This window comes from Dryas octopetala, chromosome 2, assembly GCF_963921425.1.
Source record: "Dryas octopetala chromosome 2, drDryOcto1.1, whole genome shotgun sequence".
Lineage (NCBI taxonomy): Eukaryota > Viridiplantae > Streptophyta > Magnoliopsida > Rosales > Rosaceae > Dryas > Dryas octopetala.
Genome location: NC_141367.1, coordinates 11,232,598 through 11,250,295, shown reverse-complemented (window position 1 = coordinate 11,250,295; position 17,698 = coordinate 11,232,598). Strand labels below are relative to the sequence as shown.

Genomic DNA, 17,698 nt, shown 5'->3' with positions numbered 1-17,698 from the left:
GAAAATACCAATTTGCCCATTTTTTTTTCATTACTTATAAGCGTAAAATTATGACGTTGCCCTTAATTTAGTTTAGGGTATATAAATGAGGTTTAAGGTTTAGAAATGGGTGTCCAAAACTTGGGAGCTAAATTTTAAGCCATTTTATTGCGTAGCAGTTAATTACAAATCTAATAAAAATTTAAATATAAATAATAATGTATGTTTATTAATTTATTGTAATTTATATTTTTTCATTTTGGTAAATAATAAAATTATAAAAAAATGCATTGATTAAATAGAAAATTAGGATTAAATACCAAATCTCAATAATTTTTTGGTATAGCATGAAGACCATATAATATTTCAATTGAACTACCAAATTTAAATGTAGTTTTTTAGATTAGGTCACAAATATGTTGACCCATTTTATTTGAGCCTTTTTCATTTGACATTTTTATCCTTTAGCCTATATATGATGAGTGTTAGTTAAAATTTATAAGGTTTTGACAAAATTGCCCTTGAGACTTTTATATTATCTTGAAAATTTGCTAATATAGTCTCAACTTCACATTTAGTTGTGATTATACGACACTCACAACTTCAAATTTAGTTGTGACTGAACGACAGTCACATCTAAGTTGTGAGACTATCACAGTTAAGTTGTGACTTAATTGAATTTTTTTTAGATAAATTATACTACAATATAGTATAAATAGAGGTCAAAACAATACTTTTATTCAAAATAATATATAATATAGTAGTGTGAGACTGTGAGTTGTCTCTTTCAATTTATCAAGACAGTCACAGTTAAGTTGTGACTGTATTGATTTTTTTTTTTAATACAATATAGTATAAATTAATATAATATTTGTGATATAATATATTTTTTATTTTTTATCGTAGTGACATGTGATGTAATATTTGTAAATTTTAATACTTTTTACTTTATTAATTTATTTAACTTTTTAACTAGTACTTAATCTAAAATGCTATTTAATTTTGATACCTAAATTAAAAAATTATTAAAATTTAATAATTAAAATCAATGGACTTTGATTAAAATTTAATCGTACAAAATTTTATTAATTTATTTGTAATTGATTCGTAAAACATGAAGTTTTAGGAGAAAAGGTTAGGTGTGGTGCCTAGTGAGATCGTAGGCCGTAGGGTATGAATAGAATTTCTCACATTATAATTTGCTCGTCTTACAAAAAAGAAAAGAAAAAGAAAATAAGAAAACTCTTGATGTGCCATGGAGTTGTCTTTGTTCAGAGCTTAATCTGTTATACAATAATCTTCTCTCAACCCTAATTCTCACTAAGGTAAAAAGCTCCCCTCAACCCTCTCTTTCATCGTTTGGTTTCCGAGAAAAACTGCGAGGAACCAATAGAAAAGCAGAAAAATTAGAATTTTTTTTTTGAAAGACTTATCGTTTTCCAAAATTTCAAGTTCAATTTACTATTTATAAAAATGGAAAGTTGAATTTCTTTGCTCCATAAATTTTGCAAAATTTCCTTTCAAAATCACTGGTTGGTAACCTTGATTAGTTGGCGAGCTCAAGTTGCAGAAATTTCGGGGAATTGGGTGGAAATTGGGTTTCTTTTATTTAAGAATTACCTGGATGCAATAAGATTTTCCATGTATTAGTATTATACATATATATACATCTTTAGCTGGATTACTGTGATTCCTTGGGTTACTAATTTTATCTATCATTTTCTTTTCCAGAAAATAAAGAGCAATAGTTTACTGAAACTTTTACTTACCATGGTCTAGGTGTTAATTGGTGTTTACCTGAATTATGCAGTAACTGAATGTTTAGCTGAATTATTTGATAATTGAATTCACTGAAGTTTTTCTGACGGAGAAATTTAATTAGTGAAGTTTTTTCATCTGCTTTAGATGCATTAAGAATGGATTAAATATTTTGTTCTACAGAATTATTTTATATCGTGAATATTGAATTCTTTGATTGTTGGCACTTGGCAGTAGATGCTGGGAGTATGCGGTTAATTTGGTGTAGCTTGACAATATGTTTATTTTGTGTTCGAAGTATACATTTAAGAGGACACTTGTGTAGTTGGGTGATGGTTTAAAAAAGGTTGCAGAATGAGCATGTAATTCAATGATGATATGCATATTTTTAAATTCAATTAAATAGTTTGTGGCCCTGTTATTCTTCAGACAATAGCTCAGGTACCCCTATAGTTTATTTGCTAGTATGAGTTGATAGTGATTCTAGATATGTGGCTTTACATATTGAAGATCTATGTTTGTCCTTTTTTTTTTTTTTTTTTTTCACTATTGATTGTGTTTCTTTTTTGGAATCTACAGGTCTTATTAAAATTTTGGAAATTTTCTGAACAGATGGATCAGTCTCTCACCTATCTTATATACAAGGGTTCCATACCTGAAGCAATCACCGAAGCAAAGAAGCAGAGGAAACTCTTTGTCGTCTATATTTCAGGTTAATGATTGGGTACCTTTGGAATATGTTGTATATAAGCACATGATCTCCCGTTCCTTGTAAGCCAGTTTTGTAAGGATAAGTTCTACCTAGGGTTTAGCATGGTATCAGAGCAGGTGTACTACAAGGATGGGCCAGGTTTGTATCTCTAGCCCTGCATAGAGGGGAAGTGTCAAGTGACTCTAGTGGGGGAGTGTTAGCATAGTTCCAAAAGGCCTGGGTACTTTTGGAATATGCAGTCAATAAGCATGTGGGAACCCTTTCCTTGAAAGTTGGTTTTGCAAGGATAAGTTCTACCCATGAGGTTACAAACATCACCTTTGGGTTGGGGAGGGGGAAATGACCATTGGAATATTTTGGATTCTCGCTTGGAGGCAATCCAACGGTAACCAGGTTTTGGGATTCAGTTGTGGAGAAAAGGGAGAAGAGATTCGAAGGTTGGAAGAAAGCTTTTCTATTGAAGGGAGGTATGCTTACTTTGATTCAATCTGTCTTCAGTAGTTTTCCAAGTTATGACCTTCCATTCTTTTTAGAATCCCAAGTAAAGTGGAAGAATGATTAGAGAAATTGGTGAGGATCTTTTGTTGGAATGTGTTGAGGGAAAACAAGAGCCTTTGGTTAGATAGGATATAGTGTTCAAAACTAAGAAAAATGGTGGATTAGGGTTGGGTAGTTTGTTGAAAAGAAATGACGCTCTACTTGGAAATTGGTTCTGGAGATTCCCTTTGGAGAGAGATTCTTTATGGTATGCTGTCATCAGAAGTAAATATGGATTACGTTTAAATGGTTGGGATTCCAAGATCCAACCAAAAGATATTTCTCAAGGCATTAATTCTTTTCTTCATGTTGTCATTGTCTAGTGGGAAATGGGAAAAGACAGGATTTTAGAAGAATTGTGGGAAGTACATTTTTTCCTTGTCTACGTAGAATTTTGACCTATCTTAATGTTTCCATTTAGTTGGGAATCTTGGGATTCTGATTTCCACTGAAGAAATTTAAATGATTATAAAATTAGGTAGTTTTCTTCACTACTTTCTTTGTTTGTCACTTTTTTTTCATCTAGACTGGATAGGAGGAGTTGGAAGTTGGAGTTGTCAGGGGTATTCTCTTGTAAAGCCTATGCAAGGAAGTATTATGAGATTCCATCAATTTTGTTCTTCCATCCCTCTTCTTTTATTTGGAAGGCTAAAGTACCACTCAAGGTACAAGTTCTAGCTTGAATTTTCTCTCATGGAAGGTTCAACAGTAAACCTTGTGATGTGGAACAGAGGAGAAGACCTAATGTTTGTCTTCTTCCATAATGGTGTATCATGTGTAAAGGAGAGGCTGAAAGCACTGACACTTGTTTTTTCAGTGTCTAATTGCATTGAAATTATAGTTTGTTGAGGGAAGCTGACTTGAAGCTGAGTTATTCCAGCACTCCATAATGCATTATTTTGTGAGATGTGCAAGGATTTGGAGGGGAGGGAAGAAGAGTTAATTTTCAAAGAGGTGTGGTGTGATGGCTATGTTTTGGGCAGTTTGGTTGAAATCAATAGAAGGATTTTTTGGTAGCAAGAAGGGGTGGAGGTTTTGTGGGATAAAATTTGATTTTGGTCATCCTTACTGGCTTTGGTTTCCTAGGAGTTTTTAGAAGGTAACATTTTTGCGTATGTTGGCTGATTGGAGGACTATTGTTGTTTAGGAGATAGACTTTGTTATTGTATCACGATTTTAATACCTGAAGGTTAGCTAGTTTTTAGATCCAGCTTTCAGTGGACATCTTGTCCTCTGTAATATCTGTTTGTACTTGTTTGAAAATTTTAATAAAATTATGCTTCTTATAAAAGATATAATACGTTTGCTATTAAATGTAGAAAGGTCTTAAATATTGGGTTTTATTAAGAAAGTGATTTGTTTTTAATCCATCTAGGTGAAGTATTTGATTTTGTTTATGTAGTAAACTTCATCAATAGAAAGTATTTTAATTAAAGAAATTGATAGAGTTTTCCTAATTTTTTTAAACGTATAATGATATAAAATGAAAACATAATTTTGAGTCTTTTAGATGATCATTAAAGATATATTCTTCTTAACTAAAAATAAGAGTAATTCAAATCAGAAGTAAGCTTTAAGTATGAAATGATGTCAGTGAAAAAAAAAAAAAAACGCATCAGATATATATTCTTCTTAACTAATAATTCTGAAGTTTCCCTTTCTTCTTGTTGAATTGGACTGGGAAGTAGCAGTTTCTTAGGTTCTTGTGTTATGTTGGCATAGTTGTCTTGCCTTTTTTGGTTGTCAATTTGTTCAAGGGTTTATGTATTTTGCTATTCTTGTATAGTTTGAGTCTTCTCTAGGTGGACCACCAGTTTGCTGTATTTATACTGTTTCTACTTAATTTTAATAAATTTGTTCTGTTTCCTAGAAAAAAAAAAAAAGGTATGAAGGGGAGGGCGAAGTGTTGAAAGAAATAAAAAAGAAGACAGAAAATTTTTCAAAATGATAGTCTTATAATAAGTAGCTGTATTAACTTATTTCTTAAAACAAGGTAGTTTAATAAGTAAAGAATTAATTTATTCCTTAAAATGACATCACTGCAGTACAGATCTTTCTGTCCAACGAATGCCTTCTCACATTCTCACTTTTATATGTAGTATGGATAATTCTTCTTATCCTGTATTTCATAACTTTGTAAAGAATCTTCTGTGATCTTTGCGCATTACAGTTTCATACATTAATACACTTTACTGCCACACATTATTTTCTTTTCCTTTTTTTAATTAGTAATTTCATATTATGTCAAGATTGTTTTGGTACATACATGATATCAAGATGTGTTATAATAGTTTTTGTTGTAACCTTTATTACATGTGCTTATTTATTTATTTATTTGTTTTTTGGCTATCGTGGAATTTCAGGTAAAGATGTGGAATCTAGTCGTTTGGAAAATTCCACATGGACTGATCCAAAGGTAAGTTTTGTTCCTTTTCTTCGTTTTATCTTTCATTATAAATTTATTTAAAGCTTATATTTCTTCTGGCTCTTATTCTTATGTTCGTGTTTTGCATTCAGGTGGCGGACTCGGTATCAAAGTACTGCATTTTATTACACATCCCTGAAGAATGCACTGATGCTGCAAATTTTTCTGCAATATGTATCCTTGTATAAAAAAGACAATCTATACATAAATTGCTTCGGAAGTTAGCCTCCTGAGAGAATGCTACATAATAATCTGTTTCAACTTCATGAGAATGCATCCTTAGAAGATTATGTTGTCTTAATTAGCACATCAAAAATCTTAAAAGAATTATTGTGGTAACTTCATTAGGTTCCAGCTGTTTTCTCTTTTTAGGATGATCAGGTAACTTCTGTTTCAATTGTGTGCATCTTTACTTACTCCCAAGCCTTGGGCACAAACAGTAACCAAGGGGGATCATGGCTTGATGCAGGACAGGAGCAAAGGCTGCTGTCCAGCTGTAGTTTTAGGGCAAAGAACCACTGTAGAGAATACTTCCAGCAACAAACAATAGGAAGAGAAGAGAATAAAGCTATATAATCAAAGTTGGAACGTAGATAAATGAGTTCTAGGGTTAGGAACCCAAAAGAAACTCTCAAATCTGAATTATCAGAAAAATATATTGCATAAAAAAAACTGTCTATTATAACCTAAGCCTTAAGCTTATATAGGGAAAACATAAACCTAAGATAACTAGGAAAGCATAAACCTAAACTAACTAGGAAAATATAAAGGCAAATCCTTATTAATTAAGATCTAATAATCAAGAAACTAGACTCCTAAATTCCTAATCAATCTAGGAAATTATTTTGGAAACCCTAGCAGATGCTCCTGCATCAACTCCACCGGGTTGGAAAGAACTCGACTCCGGCGAGAAAGTCTTCACAACTTCAGTATATATCTCTGGGTCAATTCTTTTCAACTCTTCTTCAGCAATCCATGTACTTTCACTAGCATGTTTTCCCAACCATTTGACCAAGAATCGCCGATACTGGTTCCCTCTCCTTGATTTCACCTCTTTGACGTCTAAAACATCTTCAATAACATCGGGTTGTGCTTTTGGAAGTTGTTGTATTTGTGCCTCTGTGGAAACTGGTTCCCCATCAAATCCTTCAAATAAGTATAAATCAGAAACATTAAAAATTGGGCTAATTTGAAGGTCAGGTGGCAGCTCAATCATATAAGCATTTGAGCTGAATTTCTTCAGCACCTTGCATGGACCAAACTTTTTGGACTTTAATTTATGGTATGTGCCTCTTGGAAATCTATCTCGCCTCAGATGCACTAAAACCATATCCCCTTCTTCAAATTCTTGGACCCGTCGATGTTCATTGGCTGCTGCTGCATAGGAGTCATTACTAGCTTTTATGGCAGCCTTCACTTCTTCGTGCACCCTCTTAACATGATCTGCAAAAGCTTCTCCATCTCTACTCACCCTTGCTTCTTGTGGTAGCGGTGCTAGGTCAAGAAGATGCTGAGGTTTCAACCCATAAGCAGCTTCAAAGGGGGTCTTCTTTGTAGTACGATTAACTGAATTATTGTATGCAAATTCTGCTTGTGGAATAATCATATCCCAACTCTTCACATGACTTCCAACTAAACACCTCAACAAATTCCCTAAACTCCGATTTACCACTTCAGTCTGGCCATCTGTTTGTGGATGGCAGGTGCTAGAATATTTTAGATCAGTCCCAAACTTTCTCCATAGGGTTCTCCAAAAATGCCCTGTAAATTTAACATCTCTATCCGAAACAATAGAAGTTGGCACACCATGTAATCTCACCACCTCTTTAAAGAACAAATCAGCCACATGTGAAGCATCAAAAGTCTTAGAGCATGGAATAAAATGTGCCATTTTGGAGAATCGATCCACCACTACAAAGATGCTGTCATGTCCCTTTGATGTTTTAGGAAGTCCTAATACAAAATCCATGCTAATGTGAACCCAAGGGGCTTCGGCCATCGGTAAAGGCGTGTACAATCCTGTGTTTTGTGAGTTGCCTTTCCCAAATTGACAAATCTGACACCTTTGAACCATCTTTGCAACATCCTTGTACATTCCAGGCCAATAATAGCGGTCAGCCACCATTGCCAATGTCTTATCTCTACCAAAATGTCCTCCTAATCCATTCCCATGAAGTTCCCTAATGATTTGTTCGCGTAGAGATCCTTCTGGAATGCACAACAAGTTTCCCTTAAATAAATATCCATCTTGCGTTCTGAATGGCAACATCTTCCAGCCTGTAGGACTTTCAAGTGCAGCAACTATTGAGCTGAAATAAGGGTCTGCAACATACTGATGTTTCAGCTCCTCAAACCCTGTGATTTGAGTACTCATGACAGCCAATAGTAAAGATCTCCTACTCAAAGCATCTGCAACTTTGTTGGACTCACCAGTTTTGTATTTGAGACAAAAATTGAATTCCTGAAGATATGAACTCCATTTGATATGTCGAGCATTCAACTTCTTTTGAGAGTTCAAATATCTCAAAGCTTGATGATCTGAATAAACCACAAATTCTTTATATGCTAAGTAATGCTCCCAATGTTGAATTGCTCGAACTAGGGCATAAAACTCTAAATCATAGGTGGAGTAACGTCTCTTAGCATCTGACAATTTCTCACTGAAAAATTCTACGGGCCTTCCTTCTTGACTCAAAACAGCCCCTATTCCTGTATGAGATGCATCACACTCAATAGTAAAGAGCTTTTCAAAATCTGGTAAGGTAAGTACCGGGGCTTCTGTCATCATCCTCTTTATTTCTTCAAAGGCCCTTTGTGCTGACTTTGACCATTCAAATGCAGCTCTTTTCAAACATTCAGTTAATGGGCTCATTATGGAGCTAAAATTGCGAATGAATCTTCTATAGAACGAAGCCAATCCATGAAAACTGCGAACATCACTCAAAGATTTAGGTACTGGCCACTCCTCAATTGACCGTACCTTTTCAGTGTCAACTTGCAAACCTTCGGCCGAAACAATAAAACCAAGAAACACAACTTTGTCGCACAAAAAGGAGCACTTCTTCAAATTGACATAAAGCTTCTCTTTACATAGAACCTCCATGACTTGATGTAAATGGATTAAGTGCTCATTTCTTGTTTGACTATAAATTAATATATCATCAAAATAAACTACTACAAATGAACCCAAGAAAGGTTTTAGTACCTCTGTCATCGCTCGCATGAATGTGCTAGGAGCATTAGAAAGTCCGAAGGGCATCACTAACCACTCATAAAGTCCATTCGGTGTTTTGAATGCTGTCTTCCACTCATCACCGTCTCTCATACGAATCTGATGGTAGCCGCTTCTCAAGTCTATCTTGGAAAATATCTTGGATCCAACCAACATATCAAGCATGTCTCCTAGGCGAGGAATAGGAAATCGATATTTCACTGTAATCTTGTTAATGGCACGACTATCCACACACATTCTCCAAGACCCATCTTTTTTTGGTGTGAGCAACGCTGGAACAGCACAAGGGCTCTTGCTCTCACGCACAAGTCCTTTGGCAATTAGGTCTTCCACTTGTCTTTGAATTTCAGCTCGCTGTGTGGGTGGCATTCGATAAGCAGGGAGGTTTGGTAATGAAGCACCTGGTACCAAATCAATCGCGTGCTGAATGCTCCTCATTGGTGGTAGCCCTTGTGGTAATTCATCACCAACCAATTCTTGAAATTCCATCAAGATATGCTGAATTTCAGCTGGATATTCCTCAAATTTTAAGTGCTGGTTTTCTTGTATTGTTTTAGAAACCAATGCGAACATAATTCCCACCTCTTTACTTTCAATTTCAAACTGATTCCCAGTCAGAAACCCATTAATCTTGGCTGTCTTTGAAATGCTAGAGACCTCTTCCTTAAGAGGCTGCAAGGTCATCTTCTTCCCATCTTTACGAAACGAATATGTATTAGCCCTAGTGTGATGGATCATGTTTTTATCAAATAACCAAGGCCGTCCTAAGAGAATATGACATGCATCCATAGGCACAATATCGCACAAAGCCTCATCATCAATAGTATTTCCCATAGTAAACTTAACTAAACATCGAGAAGTGACTGGTACCTCATTTCCCTTTCGGAACCATGCAATCTTGTAGGGATTAGGATGTTTCTCTATTGGTAACTTAAGTTTTTCCGCTGCTTCTTTCGAGATAATGTTTTCACTGCTACCGCCATCAAGAATCACATTACAAACTTTGCCACCACATAGAACTCGTGTACGAAATATGTTATGGCGTCTCCAGTCCTCTTCTTCAACCTTGGGAGTTGTCAGCACTCTTCTTACCACCAAAGATTCTCCCTTTGCTGGCAAAAGATCGATAACTTCTTCCTCCTCGTCATATTCATCAAAGATTGGGTCTGAAATTGCAATTTCTTCATCTTCTACCTCGGCGAAATTCACCCTTTTTTGTGGACAACCATAAGACGTGTGTCCCTTTTCTCCACTAGTAAAGCATCAAACCTGTGACATGCTGGTAGCCCTAGAACTACTTACACCAGCGTTGTTGTGTGGGACAAATCTTGGTATTTCCTTACCCTTGTCGATCCTTTCAGCCCCCACAACATTCCCACCACTTGTTCGGACACTGGAGTTAGCAATTTGGTCACTTCGAACACCCCGAACAGCAGCTGGGTTTCTCTGCCAAACACCACCAGAATTGGGTCGTCTGACGGCACGACGCAGCACTCGTTTTTCTGCCATTAAAGCATATTGTCGAGCATCTTCGAGATTGAACAAACGTACCACCCCCATCTCATCTCGAACGGACTGATGCAAACCAGCGAGATAACGCGATGTCATCTGTTCAGTACTTTCGTGTAAACCAACCCGAATTGAGAGATTGTTAAACTCAGATGTATATTCGTCAACAGACATCTCTCGTTGCTTCAAAGCATGAAATTTTTCATACAACTCCATTGTATAATCAGCAGGCAGAAATTGTTTACGCAACTTCGCTTTCATATGTTCCCACGTGTTGATTTTTGGCTTCCCTTGTCGAGATCGCTGCTCCTCAACTCGCTTCCACCATTGAAGGGCAGTACTCTTCAGTTTCAGCTTGACAAACAACACCTTTCGATCCTCGTCCATAGGCTTCCATTCAAAATAGTTCTCTAAACTTGCCTCCCAATCTAAATAATCTTCTGCATGCATCTTTCCATAAAAATCAGAAACTTCAATCTTGATTCCCCCACCATTCAAATCCAAGGCACGAACCAACCGCTCCTCCAATCTGCCGTGACCCGGATTTTCTTGGTTTCTAGCAGCATAAAAGGGGTTGTGTCCACCTGCCTCAGTAGCGTCATCCTCATGATTGCCTTCCGACATGTCAGAGGGGTTGCGGTCGTCTTCCGGTCTCTCCATACGGACTGCCGCGCGTTCCTGACGTTGGAGGGTTTGCACCGCTCGTGACAACTCTCCGATCATATGCCGTATCTCCGCCATCTCTGCTTGTTGTGCGTGATTGCCTCTGCCAGGGCCTCGACCACGTCCAGCCATGGTGTAGACCTAGGGTTTTGCTCTGATACCAATTGATGCAGGACAGGAGCAAAGGCTGCTGTCCAGCTGTAGTTTTAGGGCAAAGAACCACTGTAGAGAATACTTCCAGCAACAAACAATAGGAAGAGAAGAGAATAAAGCTATATAATCAAAGTTGGAACGTAGATAAATGAGTTCTAGGGTTAGGAACCCAAAAGAAACTCTCAAATCTGAATTATCAGAAAAATATATTGCATAAAAAAAACTGTCTATTATAACCTAAGCCTTAAGCTTATATAGGGAAAACATAAACCTAAGATAACTAGGAAAGCATAAACCTAAACTAACTAGGAAAATATAAAGGCAAATCCTTATTAATTAAGATCTAATAATCAAGAAACTAGACTCCTAAATTCCTAATCAATCTAGGAAATTATTTTGGAAACCCTAGCAGATGCTCCTGCATCATGGCTTCACAGTACCGCTACCCAAAAAGAAAAAGTATTCTCCATTCTAATGAAAATCTCTATTTAGCCCCCCACAACCCAAAGTCAACCTGCTGCCCTCCCACTGCCCCAAAACAGCACCAACCATGCTGAGGACTATATATAAAGTTTACTGCATCTTGGCTTTAATTTCTTCTTGTGCTCAATTTGTAAAATTGACGTAAAAGACCCATTTTGCATATTGAATCAGTTATATCATACCTATTGTGACATTAAAACATTTACTCTAAACATATTATCTTATTTTATAAAATATCAAACATTTATAAGATGAAGGAAACCTTCACATATATGTTTACTGATCTAATTTGGCCCCTCTTTCAATTATTTTTCATTTATTTATTCTTATTATTTGCATTCTGCCCTTGTCTGAGGGTAACACCCATATAGTTGCCTAGTAAATCGAACCATACAGTTTTTAACTTTGTTCACTGCTATGGGGAATTTTATAAGAAGTACTAATGTATCACGTGCTTCTATCTTTCAAGAGGTGGGGATCCTGACATTATAGAGTGTGGAAAGTTTTATATTAAAAACTAGGCATCAAACTTTGTAATTTGTTTTTTTCTTCCTAAGAGGAATATGTATATTTCACAAGTCATCTTTTCTTGTTTTTTTGTATTCTATTCTTTTCTTTTTTCTTTTTGAACTATCAGTCATTTATCATCCATATTTTGAATAATGGCTAAAACTATCCATCATTGTCAGTATGTTGATTGTCTATCTCATTTCCCAAGCCCAAGACATTAGTGTTCCTGCAGAAAGCAGGAATGAGTGAAAAGCCATGAAGCGATAAGGCATCACAATTGATTCCAAAATGAAGTCACAGCTTTTGTACATTGTAGTTTTGAAGTAGGTGGTATTAAATTCTGCGGTTCTTTGTTGACTATTTTTCTTCCTTATTCTTTGGTGATAGTCTTAATAACTGGTGAAGCTGTTTTATATGCTGCATATACCAATTAGCACAATTGCATTTTCTAAATTACATGTTGTATAGATTATTTTAGGCTCTTTCACATTATTTGAAAGTCAAAGAGTCTATCCTTACATCAACCTGTTGCAGACCCACAGAAATCTGTACCTTGTATAACAGCTATTGGATACAATGGTGTACAACTTTGGCAAAATGGTATGGTTTGTATGAATCTTTGTTTTAAGTAAAGTATATAGACCAATACATAAGCATGTCCTAATAATTTTCTCCCTTTGCAAATTTATAGAGGGCTTTGTCAGTGCTGAGGTTCTGGCATCCAGTTTAGAGAAGTTGTGGTTGGGTCTTCATATCCAGGTATACTTTTTCTGTTTTCCCATTGCCGGGCTATCGGTCATCATAGTTTAGTGTCAACTCCGCTTTGAAACACATTGATGCTCGATGAGATGATGTTTGTTTTGATCTTTCTCTGACCGTGTTGTGCTAATGTTTTTGATCCCTTTTTTACAATTTATGTTAAATGGGGTTTTGAAATTTTGATTTTTCTTTTTAATAAATGCTGTGGTTGCTCCCTTTAACCATCTTCAAAAATGAAATTGGAGTCATTGTATTATACTGTTCCCAATTATACTTATCTGTGCCTCTTACAGACGCACAACTTGTAGTTGTGTTTATCATTTAAGCATTTGCAACATCAACTTACCTCCCTTTTGGAATCACATTAATGTTTGATGAATGCAAATCTTGGAAACATTAGAGAGTCTGTCCATGTGATTTGAGCAAATAATCTGCTGGTACTCTTTATTTTGGCTGTATTCTTTAGAGTGTACAAGACCTTGCAATTTTCTCAGTTTATATTCAAAAGAAATAATTACTAGTATTATCTCATGATGAACTGTAGGAAACAACTGCAACTGTCTTGAGTGCAGCTCTTGCTTCAAAGAAATCTGAACCATCTACTTCTGGGGTTCCTAAAACTGTCTCAGCGGATGAAGAAAGTTCCTCAAGTATAGCTGTTCTATCTGACCAAGGAAGTTCCTCAACTACGGTGGTTTCATCACCTTTAACAGATCAAAATGGTCAATCAACAGTTTCTATAGGGGTTGCCTCTGACATGATGAAGGAAGACAAAACTTGTGATTGCACAATTGAGGTATATATACCTGCATTGACTGCCTTGTTACGTTTTTTAGTATTTATAAACTTCATCTTCCATGATGTGATGGTTCTGTTTTGCTTTGACATAAATAGGAGAAAAAAAATGATTTAGGAGTCAAGACCTCTTCAAAATCACTTGATGCTAATGAGTTAGAGTGTGTCGGGGAACAGGCCAGCCGTTCTGCCGAAGCTGCTAAAGGATTGCAGGGTCTTTCTGTGGGAGACCAGAACAATTCTGGAGGCGGTCATATTTCTTCCAGTGAAGAAGGTGGTTATACCGGCCCAGAAAAGATCACTGCTAATCATTCAGGTGTCTCTGGAGGAGATTCACAAGCATTTAGTATTGAAGAAAATGAAGTTGTGCAAGTTGGAAAAGGTGAAGATGAAGATGATAAGAAGGTTGATGCATTTGAGAATTGTATAGGGGTCAATAAATCAAGTGATGTTCACTTAAATATCCGAACACCTATTGGTATGAGCCTACGAGAGAAATTTCCTCTGACAAGCACTTTGAGAATGGTCAAAGACTATGTTGATAAAAACCAGGGAAGTGGTATTGGCGCTTATGATCTAGCCATCCCCTATCCTCGCAAGGTATTCAGTGATCAAGGTAAGAAATGCTAGATAGTTATTAGTTATTACCTACCTTTCTTTTTCACTAAGAGATAGCTATTGCATTATTTGTTTGAAAGTTTGAATGTACGTTGACTGGTATCCTCGTGTACTTGTAACCTGTGGACATTCCCTTTGGTCAAAATCCCGGAAATGTTTTTCTAGTATATATTACTGCCTTCTTTTGCACTATCCTTCAATTTTGTACTGGCCTGGTAGACTGTGTGTTTTTGTTGTGTGCACATCTGTTGTCCATGCACTTGCAATTGCAATGCAAGTGCATCTGTGATGTTTTCTTGTTTGGTAGGTAACAGTAACACTAAGAAACATGCTAACATCTACATTCAAATTAGTATGTTGAATTACTTTTGCATAAGAATTAATATGCCATTTGCATGCATGAACATCAGCGCACATGAGATTTATATGTTCTCTCTCTCTCTCTCTCTCTTGTAATGTGTTATTATCAAAACAAGCCATTCATAATTTCTTATTGGTTTAATGCAGATTTAAGTAAATCATTATCAGAGTTAGGTCTGTTTGATAGACAAGCATTGATAGTGGTTCCGCATCAGCAAGCAACTGGTTACCTCAGAGGGGGATCTGCATTCTCAGAACAAACAGATTCACAAAATATTGCTAATTCCTCAACTGAAAGTAATGGGGGATATTTTTCATATGTGAAAACAGCTTTATCTTTCGTAAATCCTTTTTCTTATTTTGGTGGTGGTGCTAGCACATCAAGTTCGGGACAGAAATCTCAAAATCCCATGTGGGAATATAGTGAGTTTCTACTCCCTACTCTTATGCCAAAATGTCTCTATAACATTCCTACTAGGTCTCTCATTCGGGCTTAGGAAGTTTTTTATCTTATGACTTTCAAGCATGCTGAAGTTTAGGTGCATTTGAGCCACTAGCAAAATAAAAGAAATTCTCACAATTGCTAGTATAGTTTGGTCAAAGCAATTGATTTTCACTGGGGAAGAGCCCTACTTTTTACTCGATATTTGCAAATGGAATGCAGAGGCAGGCATAATAATCTGTGCTAGCTTTTAAGGGCGAGGTCATCAGTCTGTCTTCTATTTCTATGAACCAATTATGAATAACATCTACTGGTCAGATATTTTTATATGACCCTTAGCTCAAGTGGCATCGGTGGGATGGGTGAAAAGTAGATCGTAGGTTCCATTACCTGTGTAATTAAAAAACAAGTTACATGGGGTTTGAACATGGCTCCTCCCTTATTCGGTTGGGATATTGGGTTCAGTTTAGGTAGTTTAATTAGCTAGTAAAATGGGGTCATTGTAAATGTATAACCCGAATGAATTGTAAATTTGTTGTACCCAAATGAAGTGTGGTCAACACAGTAAACACACCTGTATACACGGGGGAGATGGACCATGAGCCTTTGTTGTGCACTTTCTTTCTAGAGCTAACTTGCGGGAAGAAAAAATATAAATGGAGGATAATGAAACAGTAGTGTAAGCTTCTTAATTGAAGTTGCAGAGGTTACCAATTAATCTTTTTCTTTCTCTCCATCAATTGTTATATATTATACTTTTCTATTCCTTCATTTGATGGTGATGTTTAGGAAGTTAGCTTGGTGCACAAATAACATTGCAGATATTTATCAATCTGTTTAGAATTTTCTTCTGTTGGTATAAAATTTTGTTTCATTTAATGAATGTTCCTTTTCGAACATTGTTGTGGCATTAGTGCATTACTCAATAACTTATACTGACATTTTTCCTGTTTCATTAGACCCGAATCCTGCAGTTCGAAATAACGCCACCGAAAGCACTTCTGCAAGTGGTAGAAATGAAGGCAAAAGCAAGAAACCATCAACATCTCGTTTGGGAAGTAATATTCACACATTGAAACATGATGACGATGATGGGAAGTTCAGCGATAGAAATTCCTTCTGGAATGGTAATTCTACACAGTATGGTGGCAATGATGATGCCAAATAATATCTATGATTTTAAACTCTACTCTGTTCTTTAAGTCCCCAGATCCCTAATTGTCTGCTTTTCGCTTCTTACCTTGCTAATGAGTTTGATCTGCAAATAGAGAATTGTAGATAACAAGGAAAAGCTATCGAGCCTCTGATGGTTCTTGTTGTTTTTCATAATAATGTTGAGTTCTTTTCTATTCATATAGGAAGGGATGAAAGAACAATGAATCCCATGAAATAGTTTGGATAATTATCAACTCATCATACTTTTGAACCTTTTGAGTGTCATCCTTGTAAATATTTGTACTTTCTGGATAATCATAATGTTGGTCTTTAATTTTGCTTTTTAATTTTGATTTTCAACCAAAAAACTCATTAAGTGAAAGGTATATCCGTATATGTACTAAAACCAATCATTTGATGTACTTTTCAGGGATTATCAAATGTATGAACTCCTGTTTTGGTAAAAGAAAGGGCCAATTTATTTATAATAAAGTATATTATATGATTGTATGGATGATGGATAAAGTTTTATGAAATATAAGTGGAGATGATAATGAACTAAATAAGTTGGACTCTCGAGACCCATGTCTCTCTATCCAAAGGTTCTTAATGTTCCTAGTCATAGACTTTTTAATTGGGCACTAACAACTCAGATAACTATTTCGACACAAAAATGCTCGGCCACATGGAGGGCTGAGGGTCTTGTCAAAACACGCATTGCCGGGTGTGAGGCGAGATTTCCGACCTTACACGGGCGTGCCATTATTCGGCTTTAAAAATGAGTGAATGAAAACTTTAATAAAATAAATTTGTTGCGCCAAATAGAAATCTAATTTCTAAAAAAAACAATTGTGCGATAGGAAATGAACCGAAAAAGCCTATTTAAATTCTTTTTTTGCCTAGATCGACTAGAACTTTTAACAACCAAAATGTAAATAAAATAGCAACATGAATTTAAAAGAAAGTTTAATGGGGAAATAACACTAAAATAAATTCAAAGAATTACAAGAGGTGTTCTTGCAAAACCCAAAATACAAATAAATTGCATAAGCATAAAGAAATACAATTAAAAGGGCCTTGAAAGGTTGTGCATCTGGAGCCTTTCATTGATCCTTGTAGCTCCCTTTTTATAATAAGTCATTTACTGTGTTCCCAAATTTTATAGCCAAGTGTGTGACTTAGAATAACTTGCTTTTAGAGTAGGTAGACAACTGTAGATGAGCTACTTTGAGTGGTGGATAGTTGTAGATGAGTTGAAAATGAGATAAGATTAAGTTGATGAGTCACTTTTGGATTGCAAACATGTCCATCCGAAAGCCATCCAATATGGTCAGTCAAGAGCATTACACTATTTGGATTATTACTTGATGATCATCCTTATATTTCAACTTGCTGATATCCAACTAGAAAAGTACATCTAGTGTTGAATTTAGCATCATACACTACGACTCTAAGGCCCCATCCTTATTATCCTAATGACATTTCATTGATGAATATTTGTATGTCAGCATATATGACTTAATTATTATCTATGGTTTTGGATGACTGATTGTCAGCAAACGAACTATAAATTGTGCCATGCATGTTATTATCTAGTCATCCTGTATT

At 35.8% G+C, this 17,698-nt stretch overlaps 1 protein-coding gene across 2 annotated transcripts; it reads left to right on the top strand.

Moving 5' to 3' along the window:
- Positions 1-1,173: 1,173 nt before the first annotated feature.
- LOC147293071 (plant UBX domain-containing protein 11-like) lies at positions 1,174-16,424 on the top strand. 2 transcript variants are annotated; one of them, XM_086232584.1, is made up of 10 exons: positions 1,174-1,304; positions 2,317-2,449; positions 5,350-5,402; positions 5,504-5,585; positions 12,496-12,561; positions 12,653-12,720; positions 13,265-13,516; positions 13,693-14,131; positions 14,641-14,916; positions 15,895-16,424. In XM_086232584.1, exons 2-10 carry the CDS (start codon positions 2,350-2,352, stop codon positions 16,101-16,103), a joined length of 1,545 nt encoding a protein of 514 aa, XP_086088710.1. In that variant the 5' UTR covers positions 1,174-1,304; positions 2,317-2,349; the 3' UTR covers positions 16,104-16,424. The 2 variants fall into 2 exon arrangements, with proteins under 2 accessions (XP_086088710.1, XP_086088709.1); XM_086232583.1 differs by having other exon boundaries at positions 13,615-14,131.
- The last annotated feature ends 1,274 nt before the right edge of the window (positions 16,425-17,698 follow it).

Coding starts and splice junctions, on each gene's coding strand:
- LOC147293071 (XM_086232583.1), top strand. CDS start 2,350: ATGGATCAGTCTCTCACCTATCTTATATACAAGGGTTCCATACCTGAA. Junction 5,403..5,503: donor CCACATGGACTGATCCAAAG/GTAAGTTTTGTT, acceptor TTTTGCATTCAG/GTGGCGGACTCGGTATCAAA. Junction 14,132..14,640: donor CAAGGTATTCAGTGATCAAG/GTAAGAAATGCT, acceptor GGTTTAATGCAG/ATTTAAGTAAATCATTATCA.